The sequence below is a fragment of the Chanodichthys erythropterus genome, chromosome 10, assembly GCF_024489055.1.
Source record: "Chanodichthys erythropterus isolate Z2021 chromosome 10, ASM2448905v1, whole genome shotgun sequence".
Taxonomy (NCBI): domain Eukaryota; kingdom Metazoa; phylum Chordata; class Actinopteri; order Cypriniformes; family Xenocyprididae; genus Chanodichthys; species Chanodichthys erythropterus.
The window spans coordinates 7,109,233-7,122,807 of NC_090230.1; the positions used below are offsets into that span (position 1 = coordinate 7,109,233).

General features: G+C 38.7%; 1 protein-coding gene across 1 annotated transcript in view; it reads right to left on the bottom strand.

Annotated features, from left to right (window-relative positions):
- The window catches only part of grip2b (glutamate receptor interacting protein 2b), a 176,164-nt gene that overhangs the window by 40,251 nt on the left and 122,338 nt on the right, over positions 1–13,575 (bottom strand). The window contains exons 7-9 of the mRNA XM_067398526.1: positions 11,983–12,128; positions 10,567–10,714; positions 8,545–8,714 (exon numbers count right to left, since the gene is read on the bottom strand). Of these exons, the coding sequence (XP_067254627.1) occupies positions 8,545–8,714; positions 10,567–10,714; positions 11,983–12,128 (464 nt within the window). The remainder of the gene's footprint in view (positions 1–8,544; positions 8,715–10,566; positions 10,715–11,982; positions 12,129–13,575) is intronic.

A 13,575-nucleotide genomic window follows, 5' to 3' on the forward strand; every position in this document is an offset into this window, starting at 1 on the left:
ATCTTGTACCTGTGACTGCATTTCTCATAATTTTACTTTATTTCTTGTAATTGTGACTACAATATATCTCACAATTGTGACTATATCTCACATGAATTGTCATTTCTCACAACCACAGCTTTACTCATAACTTGTGACTACTTTTACATAAAACCAATTCATAAAATGTGTTCTACATATTCTAAATGTATTCTATAGAAACATATCTATAGGCCAACATAAAAATACATAAAATACAAACCATCTACAGATAATAATTGATATATTTTAACTTATTACTGAACCTATAACATGCTTAGTATACTTCCCCTGCTGGAAAATTCATCAGGTATCAGATTTGTTGGTCTAGATAGTTCTACCATTTTGGACCATATGTAGAAACTAGCTACCATGTTCCAAAAAAAAGTACTAGCCCGAGATGGATTTTCCAGCAGGGTATTAATGATGTGAAACGCCCTAACTAAATTATATGACATTCAACAACTTAGTTTTAACTTAAGAACCATAAGAAGCTTTTAAAACGCTCAGAGAGATGTGTGTATTTGTGTGTGTGTGGTTACACATGAAGGTTTTAATGAAGTCTACTACTTTAATCTTTTGTGTGTTACTAAACAACCATCATCTCCTGCACACGCAATACTGCATATTAGCATTTTGTTTGTATTTTTGCCACACAGGATGTGACGAGACGCTAAGAAATGCCACTTTCAGACAGATTTTCACAAGCCAGGTTAAATATTACTATCTGTTAGTCTGAGCACCAATGAAGCATCTTCTAACGTTTGAACACTAAATCCCTCTCGCCTGTGGCTTATGCTAAGCTCGTCTGCTATGTCTTGAAGAAACACAACTCTGTCTCTTGATGTGGGAATTGAGAACACCAAGAATGATGACGGTAAAGTCTCCCACACAGGCTGATGTGACGGGAGCTTAATTCGTGTAAGGAGATTACAATACTGCTTTTTTAAGAGCACGTCATTTATCAAAAAGACGAACTGAACCAGGTGACTGGCGCTGAGGTTATTAGCAGTAGCTTGGACTAATTTGTTATTAAATTCTGGCAATGTTCACACTGTCAATATTTGAGATTGACAACCACATTTAGTTACAGGTGTGAGTCTCAAAATGTTCCATTCACACAGCAACTTACAGTAGCATCTCAAATACTGTATGTATGAACGTGCAACAAGAGACAAGCCTGTATTCTCTTACTAGTAACCATAGTGACAGTGACCAAAGTAATATCAAAGATGGCAACGTCCATAAAACTGAAAAGTCTTATCACTTTTGACACAACAGAGTCCAACTGAGCTGCAAGTTCATCTATCAAATCTTCATTAACCAACAGAAGCTTCAGTGCAAACACACACTAGCCGTACTGAACTGACAATCGTATTCTGCTGCTGTGTGAATGTGGCCTCTGTGTAGCTCATTTCTGTATTGCAAAATACAGACATAGTGTACAAATGAATGATCTAAAAAAATAATTTACTATCTGGACTACTAAATGTTGCTGTCTTCATCCGAAATAGGATGTGCAATATCATGGGTCAATGACATAATGGTTCCCCTATATATATATATATATATATATATATATATATATATATATATATATATATATATATATATATATATATATATATACACACACACATTAAATATTTACAAACTTTTATGTTAGGTGTGATTAATCAATTTGACAGCACTAAATATTTGTAAAATAAAAAAACTTTTAACCTTGAAAAAAACATTAAAGTATCTTATTTCATAAGAGTTTTAAAAGTGTAATATATTTTCACCATACCACACACCATTTTTAGAGTCATTAAATTTAAGGTTTGTTGTCTTTTCAAAATGAAACCAAATGTTAATACTAATTATTACATTTATAAGCTTTTGTCATGTGTTTTAATCTAAATTTTTAAGATGATACTGCACAATAAATTACAAGTGTCAATCTGATTGGCTAACTTCTATCATATGTAACATATCAATGTTGCTTTGGATAAAAGTGTCCACCAGATATGTATATCTATTAAAATGTTCATTTTCTATCCTTCCTCACTTTAAAAATCCCACAATCTCAAAAATAGCAATCCCAAAAAAGATGGTTACCAGACATACTTCATTTTCTTCCCCTAACAAGGTCAGCTATAATATTTGCATATGGAAAATGAGAATAAAAAATGCAGAAGTCATATGGCAAAACATCAGACTCCATTTTTTTCCTGGGTGAAGTTTCTATGTAATTTCAACATGGGCCCAGCAAGTGGGTGTCAATTCTTGATTGAAGTCATGCCGGGGCTGATAGTTCACACACACAAATATATTTTTCCATCATTACAGCCTTCTACCTCCTCTCTCGGGTTCTCAGCGCAGCAGGGAATGACCTATATAGTGCTATAATATTTCGACAGAACAGATCAGATGCTGGAAAACTAAAGCACTTTACTTGTCCGTATCCATTAAAGACGTTTGTTCCTGTGCACAAAAAACTGGGCGTCAAGGCTGTCCTGGCATTACAAACTCTGTTTTATGATGTATGCAAGCAGTGCATGGAATTCAAGAGGCCATCTTGAAGCTTTATCAGGCGTAATTAAATGCTGGGAAGGCAGCAGACATGGGCAACAATTGGACTAGACTGAAATCGTTGGGCATCTAAGGTTCTGAATGATTGCAGAACCAAAAATAGCAAGAACTTCAAAGTCAAAACAACCATTTGAAGTTTCAACGTCTTTTGTAATTGGACCAATCATTGGGTGCATCCAACAAAGTCCTGTAATTACAAAATAGGTTTATACACTCAATGATATTACACTATTGATTAAATTCTCAGAGGACCTCACATGCTGTAATAGTGTATACTAAGTCAGTCTTTTAACGCAATGTGGTCTGCACCATTGGACATCTGTTCATCTCCTGAATTTGCATATAAACGGGGCTAAAAATAACTAATCTGGGTCTTCGTCCACTGCATCCCGGTTTGATATCGGGTCGCAGTCTGTTGGTTTTCTAGGGTGAGCAGGTCTTCGTGATTAAATCTGTCCTGCAGTCTAAAACTCGTGGGGCGACATCAAGCAGAGCGAGAAGCTAATTAAATGAGATGACAGCAGATGAGATGACAGAGCAGTCTCGGCATCCATGTTTTCTCATCCTCATTTGGGCATAGGAAGAGGATCCATGTGAAGTTTATATCGCTATAATTAGCAAGAATATATTATGACCTCCTTTGAAAAAACAGGGAAATGGTTGCCATACCACTTGTAAAAAAGTACTGTGGTTCAATATGATGCTCTTGAATGATTAACATGATCAAATACCATTACATTAACATGACAATAAAATTCAATATAATAAAATGATTTGCTAAATGACAAACAACACTGCCCAAGGATAAAGAAAGCATGAAAACATTTTTTTAAAAATTTTTTATAATATAGATTAAAATGCATGTACCTGTAACATGTCTATTCTGTTATGTTCTGTCTTTTATGTCAATGACATGATGACGTGCATATTTTTGTGTCAAAGTGCATTATTTCCTTATAAAATTATTTGATAAATTCATAACATGTATCACTTTATTATATTAAACCTATTTAGTTTGAATTAATTTTTAGTACATTTAAATAATATATATTTTATGTTTTGTTCCCTTTCGAGGGAACTCACGCTGTGTCGGAACAACACTTTGGGGAACGCCTCCAGCGTGACAGCGTCTGAAGTACATATTGAATTAAGGTGCATTCACGCGGCCTCGTAATTCCTGTAGTTACGAGATTCTAGCTTGTAAAAAGCGTTCACGTCCTCATACAGCTTGTAATTACAGCTTGTAAGCTGGGAGTTTTCTGAAAGCCACGTGGCCGCGCTGTACCACCTGACCGCTGTAGATTCATTTAGGTGTCCATAGTGCTGCCATGGAAACGCATAATTCCCAGTTCAAGGACCAAAAGGACGTGAACAGCTCCAAATATAATGTCAAGATTCCGTTAAATACGATTTGACGTGAATGCAGCTTTAGTCCAATCTTGATTTGCTTTGTGTCATGACGTCACGTGTGATGGCATACACAAAAGCTACAAAGTGTTAGCTTCTGCTCTTCAGCAAGCATTCTGTGTTGCTCTTGTCTGTCTTATTTGACATTGTTTGTCCCAATGTAAAGCATCATATCATATATATATATATATATACACACACACAGTATGTAATAATATTTTGTGTGGCCACCATTATTTTCCAGCACGGCCTTAACCCTCTTGGGCATGGAGTTCACCAAAGCTTCACAGGTTGCAACTGGAGTCCTCTTCTACTCCTCCATGACAACATCACAGAGCTGGTGAATGCTAGAGACCTTGCGCTCCTCCACCTTCCGTTTGAGGATGCCCCACAGATGCTCAATAGGGTTTAGGTCTGGAGACATGCTTGGCCAGTCCATCACCTTTACCCTCAGCTTCTTTAGCAAGGCAGTGGTCGTCTTGGGGGTGTGTTTGGGGTCGTTATCATGTTATCAGGGAGGGGATCATGCTCTGCTCATTCATGGTTCCCTCAATGAACTGTAGCTCCCCAGTGCCAGCAGCACTCATTCAGCCCCAGACCATGACACTCCACCACCATGCTTGACTGTAGGCAAGACACACTTATCTTTGTACTCCTCACCTGGTTGCCGCCACACACGCTTGACACCATCTGAACCAAATATGTTTATCTTGGTCTCATCAGACCACAGGACATGGTTCCAGTAATCCATGTCCTTAGTCTGCTTGTCTTCAGAAAACTGTTTGCGGGCTTTCTTGTGCATCATATTTAGAAGAGGCTTCCTTCTGGGATGACAGCCATGCAGACCAATTTGATGCAGTGTGCGGCGTATGGTCTGAGTACTGACAGGCTGACCCCCCACCCCTTCAACCTCTGCAGCAATGCTGGCAGCACTCATACATCTATTTCCCAAACACAACCTCTGGATATGACGCTGAGCACGTGCACTCAACTTGTTTGGTCAACCATGGCGAGGCCTGTTCTGAGTGGAACCTGTCCTGTTAAACCGCTGTATGGTCTTGGCCACCATGCTGCAGCTCAGTTTCAGGGTCTTGGCAATCTTCTTATAGTCTATGCCATAGAGCAACAATTCTTTTCAGATCTTCAGAGAGTTTTTTGCCATGAGGTGCCATGTTGAACTTCCAGTGACCAGTATGAGAGAGTGAGAGCGATAACACCAAATTTAACACACCTGCTCCCCATTCACACCTGAGACTTTTTGTCACACTAACGAGTCACATGACACTAGGGAGAGAAAATGGCTAATTGGGTGTACTCACTTTTGTGGCCAGTGGTTTAGACATTAATGGCTGTTTGTTGAGTTATTTTGAGGGGACAGAAAAATGTACACTGTTATACAAGCTTTACACTCACTACATTGTAGCAAAGTGTCATTTCTTCAGTGTTGTCACATGAAAGGTTATAATAAAATATTTACAAAAAATGTGAGGGGTGTACTCTACTATATATATCATTTATTATGGTGAGTCAGAGGCAATTCAGCCATTGTACATCTCCCCGTCCACGTTATATCCCAGAGGGGAGATACACTGTGTGTTATGTGCCTCGGAGCGAAGCATGCACAGGCAGCACTTGAGGGTGCTGTCTGTGCAAACTGTGAGCTGCTGCCGCACAGAGCGATCCGTTCCCGCCTGGCTTTGTTTGATGAGGCAGGCCAGGCTCGCGATCCCTGTGGTTCAGAACCCGTGTCTGCTGAGGCAGCGCGGAATTTGTGATGATGGGGGTCACAGATGGAGCTGGTGGAGGATGATGACAAGGCTTCAGCCCTTTCTCAGCTTTCAGAAACCAGCTCTGATGTTCTCTATCAGGGATTGAAAGCCCACTCTGGGGCTTCTACCTACCAGGATGAGGACCGGGTGCTAGAACTACCTGATTCTGAGGAATTAAATGTTCTAGACAGAGGCAGGTGAAATTGAGAACTCGCCACCTCATTCTCCTGCTTTTGAGGAGTTGTTGGAGGCTGTGACCTAAGCAGTAGCCAGATTAAACATTGAGTGGCCAAAAGAGAAGCAGGAAGCACAAAAGAAAATTAAACTCGATGAACGCTTCCTGCAGTCTCTGTTGCAGCCTTTACTTTGGAGTCTGCAATTTTTTCCCAATCTCTACACCGAGGTGTCAAGATCGTAGAACATGCCGTTCTCATCCAGATTACTATCCCTACTATCCATTATTATTCCTCCATCCTGGGCTTGAGAGAAAACGGCCTTAAGGCTCCGAAGCTGCCTGCCAAAACCCTCTGTACTACATCTGCATTAGTGGGTAAGGCATATATGGTGGCGGGTCAGGCTGGTCAAAACCACAGTCAGTCGCATTTAAACAGTTAATCCCCAGCTGTCATTCCAGATCTCATGGGGCTGCTGCCAGGGAGCAGCCCCAAACATCAGCCGCCAGTTCCTCACACCTGCAGCAGCAGAAGGAGAGTGTTGCCGCTCGGGAATAGTGTGGGACTCTGTTACAATGGGGCACAGTTGTCTCCTGCTCATATAGACACCATCCTGACTACAGTCACCAACATCAAGCGAGGCCAGGCCATCACTGTCAAGCACTTACAGAGAGTGCTGGGGCTTCTGGCAGCAGTGTCCAACATAATACCTTTTGGCCTGCTGTACATGAGACTCCTGAAGTGGTGGCTCAGGAAAAGGGGGTTTTCCCCAGGAGCGTTTAGATTTGGGTCGCACCCCCTCAATGCTCAAAGTTTATGTAGCAGCCATCGAAGCGTTTCACGCTCGTAATGCTGGCCAGTCAGTGGGACGAAACAGCCTTGTGGTGCGTTTCTTGAGAGGTTCTAGGTGATTGAATCCACCTCGTCCTCTCACCGTTCCCCCCTGGGACCTCTCTTTGGTCCTCAGAGCTCTCAAAGGGCGACCCTTTGAGCCACTGCGTTCAGCTGACCTCAGGCCCATGACGCTCAAAACCGCTCTGCTACTTGCACTAGCATCGGTTAAGCGTGTTGGCGACTTGCAGGCCCTAAAACCGTTTTGAAACCTAGGCATGGCTACGTCTCTAAGGTGCTCTCGACTCCATTCAGAGCACAGGTCATTTCCCTCTCAGCGCTTCCTCCCTCGTCGGACAAGCAAGAGCTGGAATTGCTCTGCCCCGTCAGGGCATTGAGGAGCTACGTTGAGCGATCACAGCCTTTTTGGCAATCCGATCAGCTCTTTATCTGCTTTGGCGGCCGCACCAAAGGGTCTTCGGTCTCAAAGCAACATCTTTCGCATTGGATAGTTGATGCTATTGCTCTTTGTTACTCCTCTATGGGCCCGAACTGTCCCATAGGAGTTAGAGCCCACTCCACTAGAGAAATGGCTTCCTCGCTCTCCACTTTTGTCAGATTTTTTTCATTTGGACGTCCCGAACTTACAAGCTCTGAGCTCCGCTTCATGCCATCCCGGGAGTTAACTTCCCTTTTGTAGTGTAACATGGGTTCGACGGCTCCGGCCTTCTCACTTCTCTGGTTCTCTGGTCCTCTGGTTCCCTCGCGGTGTCCAAGACAAGTCCAGTCGTTCCCTGCCGTGGCACGGCGCGGTTGAATTCGTTCCCCATAGGCAGTACGAGTGAAGTATCGAAAGGAAACGTACGTTAGTAACCGAGTACGTTCTCAGTTATCATCAATTTCCCTGGTTTTTAATTAGTTCCTGCACCTGTTCTGTTCTTCATTACTCCCCCTGTGTATTTAAGCCCTCAGTTCTTTCAGTTCATTGTTTGGTCTTGTCAATGTTTCAGTGTAGTAGCTTTGTTTTTTCTCCTTTTTGTTATTAAAGTTATTAAACATTGTTCCCTCAATTCTCCTGTGCCGTGTGTGTCTATAAGCCACACTGTAGCATGACAGAAGACTGAACCTGTTATGACACGAGGACGCACCTTCCTGTACTGTAACATGTATATTCTATTGTGTTTTGTTATGGTTTTGTTTTCACTGTTTCTCCTATGTTTTGCCTAAGTTTGTGGTTATCGTCAGTTTCCTGGTTGTTAATTCCTGCACCTGTTCTGTTTTGTGTTGATTACTCTCCCTGTGTATATAAGCCCTCATTCCTTTCAGTTCATTATTCGGTCTCATGTTTAAGTGTAGTAGCTTTTTTTTCCCTTCTCCTGTATGTTTTCTGAGTTGTTCTCTCGAATCTCATGCGTCTTGTCTTGCATGTTATAAAGCCACAATGTTTATGCCAAATAATGCTTTATTATGAGACCAGGACAATTGTATCACCCTCATGACAAAATAAATAAATCATTAAGAAAAAAAAAAAATGTTTATCAGAGAAGTCATGAATGATGTGCATTTTTCATTTATTTTTTAAATATATTAACAGATATGAAAAAAAAAAAAAAAAAAAAAAAGTTGTGTCATTGACCCATGTGTTACATTTCCAGACACAGTTAAGGCCTGTTCCAAGATCAGATTTAGCCATCTGTTGAAGACAGCTCAGATTAAGCCTAATCCATGTCTGGAAAACTGCACCTAATTCCACATTTTTTTCCTTCTCTCACCAGTGTCCTGGGGTTTTCCGGGCAGTCGTGTTTGGTGTGCGGGTAGGATCTCTAATTTGGTCTGATCAGAAGTGCTGGCCAGCAACTGCGTTGCCTCCAGAACCGAGCAGTGCTCTGTGCTGGTGCCGTCTATAGACAGGATATGATCACCCACATGTAATGCTCCTGACCTGAGAGGCAAACAGAGAACTGCTAGAACTGTCATAAATGTGGGAAGTGTTAGAGACAACATGAAAAGTGATCCAAATTACCATATTAATAATGTGTCAAAATATGGATGTTAAATATAATGAGAATTATGTTTCTTCTTGTTAGTCTTATGACTCTAATGGTAAACAAAGACAATGAAGTTTCATGCACCTTAATAACTATAACAGATTAATAATAACTATCATATTTTTCTGAGGAACACTCCACTTTTTTTGAAAACAGGCTCATTTTCCAACTCCCCTAGAATTAAACAGTTGAGTTTTACCGTTTTTGAATCCACTCAGCCGTTCTCCAGGTCTGGCGCTACCACTTTTAGCATAACTTGGCATAGTTCATTGAATCTGATGAGACCATTAGCATCTCGCTCAAAAAAATGACCAGAGTTTTGATATTTTTCCTATTGATATTTTTCGCAATGATATTACGCAGCGGCGGTGACCCCCTGTACAGGGAGCGTGCCTTGCAACCATGGAGACATTTGTGAGAGATGCTGCGTAATATCAATGCGTCTGCTGCACTCATGGTACGGCAGCAAAGTTCCTTGATTATTACGCTGGAATGAGAATATAGTTCAAAGCCATATCGGCCTAGAAAATCGCAACTTTTCATTTTTCGTCGGTCTTAGTACACGATGTAACTACAGAAGAGTCAAGTTTTAAATAGGAAAAATATCAAAACTCTTTGGTCATTTTTGAGCGAGATGCAATTGGTCTCATCAGATTCAATGAACTATGCTAAGCTATGCTAAAAGTGGTACCGCCAGAACCGGAGATCGGCTGAATGGATTCGAAAACGGTAAAACTCAACTGTTTAACTCTGGGGGAGTTGGAAAATGAGCCTCAAAATGAGTTCAACTGTATTCAACAGAAAAAATAATTTCTGTGTACATTGTTTGTGAAACCATTACGTAAGAATGATTTGATGAATACAATAATTTGGTTAGAATGTGTTTTTCAATTTACAGAAAGAAATAAAACCCTTTATCAAAAGTGATTTCAAAGAAATACAATCCTTTATGTAAGAATGGTTTTACGATCAATTTGCATAAATATAAATAAAATCAGTTGTTGATAACTGGTTTGATGCTTATAAAAATGCAGAAGAATGGTGTAACAAACAATTTATGTAAAAAGAAATAATTTACATTAGAAAAAATAAAATCAGTTTTGCATTTTTTTTTTTTTTGATAAATAAAATCCTTTACATAATAATGGTTTTACAAACAATTTATAAAAGAAGATTTTAAAACATTTACGTAAAGTTGGCTTTTTGAAAAATTTAAAAAAAATGTATGAAAAAATGGACAATGGCTTTACAAACAATTTATGTAGGAAGATTGAAAACATAAATTATGTAAAATTGGCTTTATAAAAAAATTAAGTAAAAAATATCTACGGAAGAATGGATTTACAAAGAATTTATATGAAAAAAATACATTTACTCATGTCAAATTAGTTTTACGATCAGTTTACATAAAAATAAAATCATTTGCATGAAAATGGTTAATTTATGTAAGAACAAAAACAAAATATTTACAGAAGAATGGTTTATAAACAAGGTACATAATAAGAAATAAAATACTTTACGTAAGAGTGATTTTACAAACATATTAGGTAAGGAGAAATAAAAACAATTGTGTAAGCTCGGTTTTAGAAACAATTTAAGAATTAAAATTATTAAACTATTGTTATGTTAATAGTTTAACAGTGTAAAAAAAATTAAATAAGAAAAAAAGCTTATAAAAGGGGTTTTACAATTACAAAGAAATTTGTTCTGCTTGTGTTTGATGAATGAGGCCCATTGAGTGTGTACCTGTCCACTACGCTAGCGGATTTTATCTTGTCGATGACGATGGCCTGTTTGTTCCTGTGCATGGCAGTAGTCAGAGTAATTCCCAGACTCGCTCCGGGTGCCTTGGCAATCTCCACCAGCAGAGGACCTGAAGCATTGGTCACCGAGTCTGGAAGGCAGGTGATAAGGACAAACAAGGATAGCATTGTTACGGTGTGGTTTAGCTGTGGTCTCTTAACAGATCGTTTTTGCAGTTTGGATTCAATAAAGAGTCTTTTTGGACTGGGCAGAAAGTTCTGAGCTCTGAAAGTTTATTTCAAACTTCTATTTTCTAAGATATGACCCTTTTAACTCTACAAGGAGAACAACAGTGGGCGTTATGCTAATTGTGGCCACCCTAAATTAGCCTTCACAGCATTAGTACATTAAAGGGGTTCTTTCTCTGCTCTTGCAGGTCAACAACCTGCTGTTCAAAAAAAAAAAAAAAAATAGATGCTGTTCATCTATATGAAATAGTGAAGACGGTTAAACAGAGCAGAGCACTCCAGAGAGAAGCACAATGCTTCTGGAAAACGTCTGTGAAAGGACAAACAAAAATGCTCCTATTGTGCCATTGTAAAGGTTCCTATTTTAGCTTTGAAGGTCTCCTACAATGGGTTTACATGCATCCAATGTCATAAAACACTTTAATGTTATTATAATATACATTGCAGCATCACCTCATTTCTCACAGTGGCTGAAATGGTTAGATAGAGGATCCAGTCTCTCTAAACGCCTTCCTTTCTGAGAGCCTAGATCTGCTCAGATTGGTCAGATGGCTCAGTCAGTGATTGGTCTACTCTGCTCTGATTGGTCAGATGGCCCAGTCTGTTGTGATAGGTCTACCGCTTACAGCGCCCATTACCATATGTGCATTTCAGCTCTGGATCTTCTTCAGCACTTGATACAAAGTGACACGAATAGTAATGCTGGTGTCGGTTTTACTGTATCAATTTCGAAAACAGAATCTACTCGACATGTCGACAACACAAACCAAGCTTCCAGTCTCAGCTATAATTACAGTGTTTGAGGGTTAAAGTAGTAATATTGTTCACAGGCATCCAATGAATACCATAGGCTGGCATTATGCAAATTTGTTACAAACCTACATAGGTTTGTGCAGGACTGGAATTACTGACGACTTGTTTCAGGCAGTTCAAAATTCAGGATCTTTGAAACTTTGCAGACCTTTTTCATTCACAAATAGCTGTATTACACACTACATGAAAGGATATATCCGAAAAAGTATAATAGGGGCACTTTAAGGCTAAAATAGTTAGATGAATTCATTATTTCCTTTTAATGTGCAACATACAAAACTAATAACATTATAATCCACTGGGACGTGAAATTTTTATCCTGTCAACATATGAAACAAACACAACTGAAGTAACTCACCCATGATGGAGACATCGTACTCGATCTGGAAAAGGGCTTCCTGTCCACACTGGGTCAGTATAATAAGGGCTTCGCTGTGAGTGGCACTGTGTAAAACCACTCCATCCACGCTTAAGATCCGATCACCTGCTTTTAAAGTCCCTTCTCTGCAGAAGAACACAGTAAGGATTTATTTAATTAATTAATACTTTTATTCAGAAAAGAAAATACATGCTGTTCTTTTGAACTTTCTAATCAACAAAGAATCCTGAAAAAAATCTATTACGGTTATACAAAAATACAAACATTCATATTCATACATTATATTAGAATAGAAAAAAACGTTTTTAAATTGTAATAATATTTCACAATATTAATGTTTTTAATGTTTTTTTGATCAAATAAATGCAGCCTTGGTGAGCATAAGAGACTTATTTCAAAAACATTTAAAAATCTTAATTATTCCAAAATTTAAAATAGAAATGAGCTTTTATATAAACGTGATTGATATAAATCATAAATATAAATCTAGTAAAACTTTTTTTTTTTTTTTTTGCTGTTATTGCACTGTTAAATAAATAAAAAAAAGTAAAAAAATAAAAAAAGTAAAAAGTAAAAGCTGAAATTGATTCCAACAGAGTTTGATGTTAGCACAAGGTTGATGCTTTAAAATGCTGCCTTGGTAGTCAGCTCACTAGGTTTTGCAACACAGCCGACTTTTTGAATTTCTTTTTTAGAAGTCTCTCAATATTCCACACTAATGATTAATGCTACATGTGAAAGGACCAGTTTGAGACCACAATACTTTCCTCATGAAATGTCTGGGGGCCTTCAGGAAAGAAAATGCATACAATTTTTACATGTCAGTCAAGGCAGGCTTTGTCTCTATCATCAAAGGTGTCTTATGGAAGATGTTCTCTCTCTAGACACGTTTATTTATTTATCTCTTTTGGCAAGTTGTGTGTTGCTAATATAAGTAGGGAAAAGTGCTTGCAAAGAGAGGCATGGAAAATACTAAAACTAAGAATAATAACTAGCCATCTAATATGAGAAAGAAATATCTGGCCTACTTTCTAGATTTGGTTAAAGTGTGAATAGTGTGTCCAAACATGGAAGATGACTACAGCAAGAACTTATAAATGTTGCTTATGCATGTTGTTTGTTAAATGTAGAGTTCACATAAAAAAAGAAAAAAGTTTTACACCAAAAAATTGAATAGTACCTGGCAAATATATTTTAAATCTGCTTTATTCTAAATTAGGTGGGTAGCTCATCACGATGGCCGGCATTTTGAGATCACATAACCTGGCAAATACTACTAACTATAGGTTTGTTTGACTTGAAGTAGTGCTGCACAGATTGATCTGTGTATGACGTCAAAGTACCACAAGAGTGATTTTAAAAGCATACGGAGCCGTCCTTCTGTCTAATCACTCTCACAGTACTTTGATGTCAAAAACCTATCGGTCTGTGCAGCGCTGCATCAAGTCAAACAAGCCTTTTTATCTTGGTGCTTGTTGGACACTTGCAATGATTTAATAAACTGGAGTTGTCAGGGTCATTCTAGAAAAATATCAGTGACAAAACCTTATATCCTATGATATTGCTTGATGA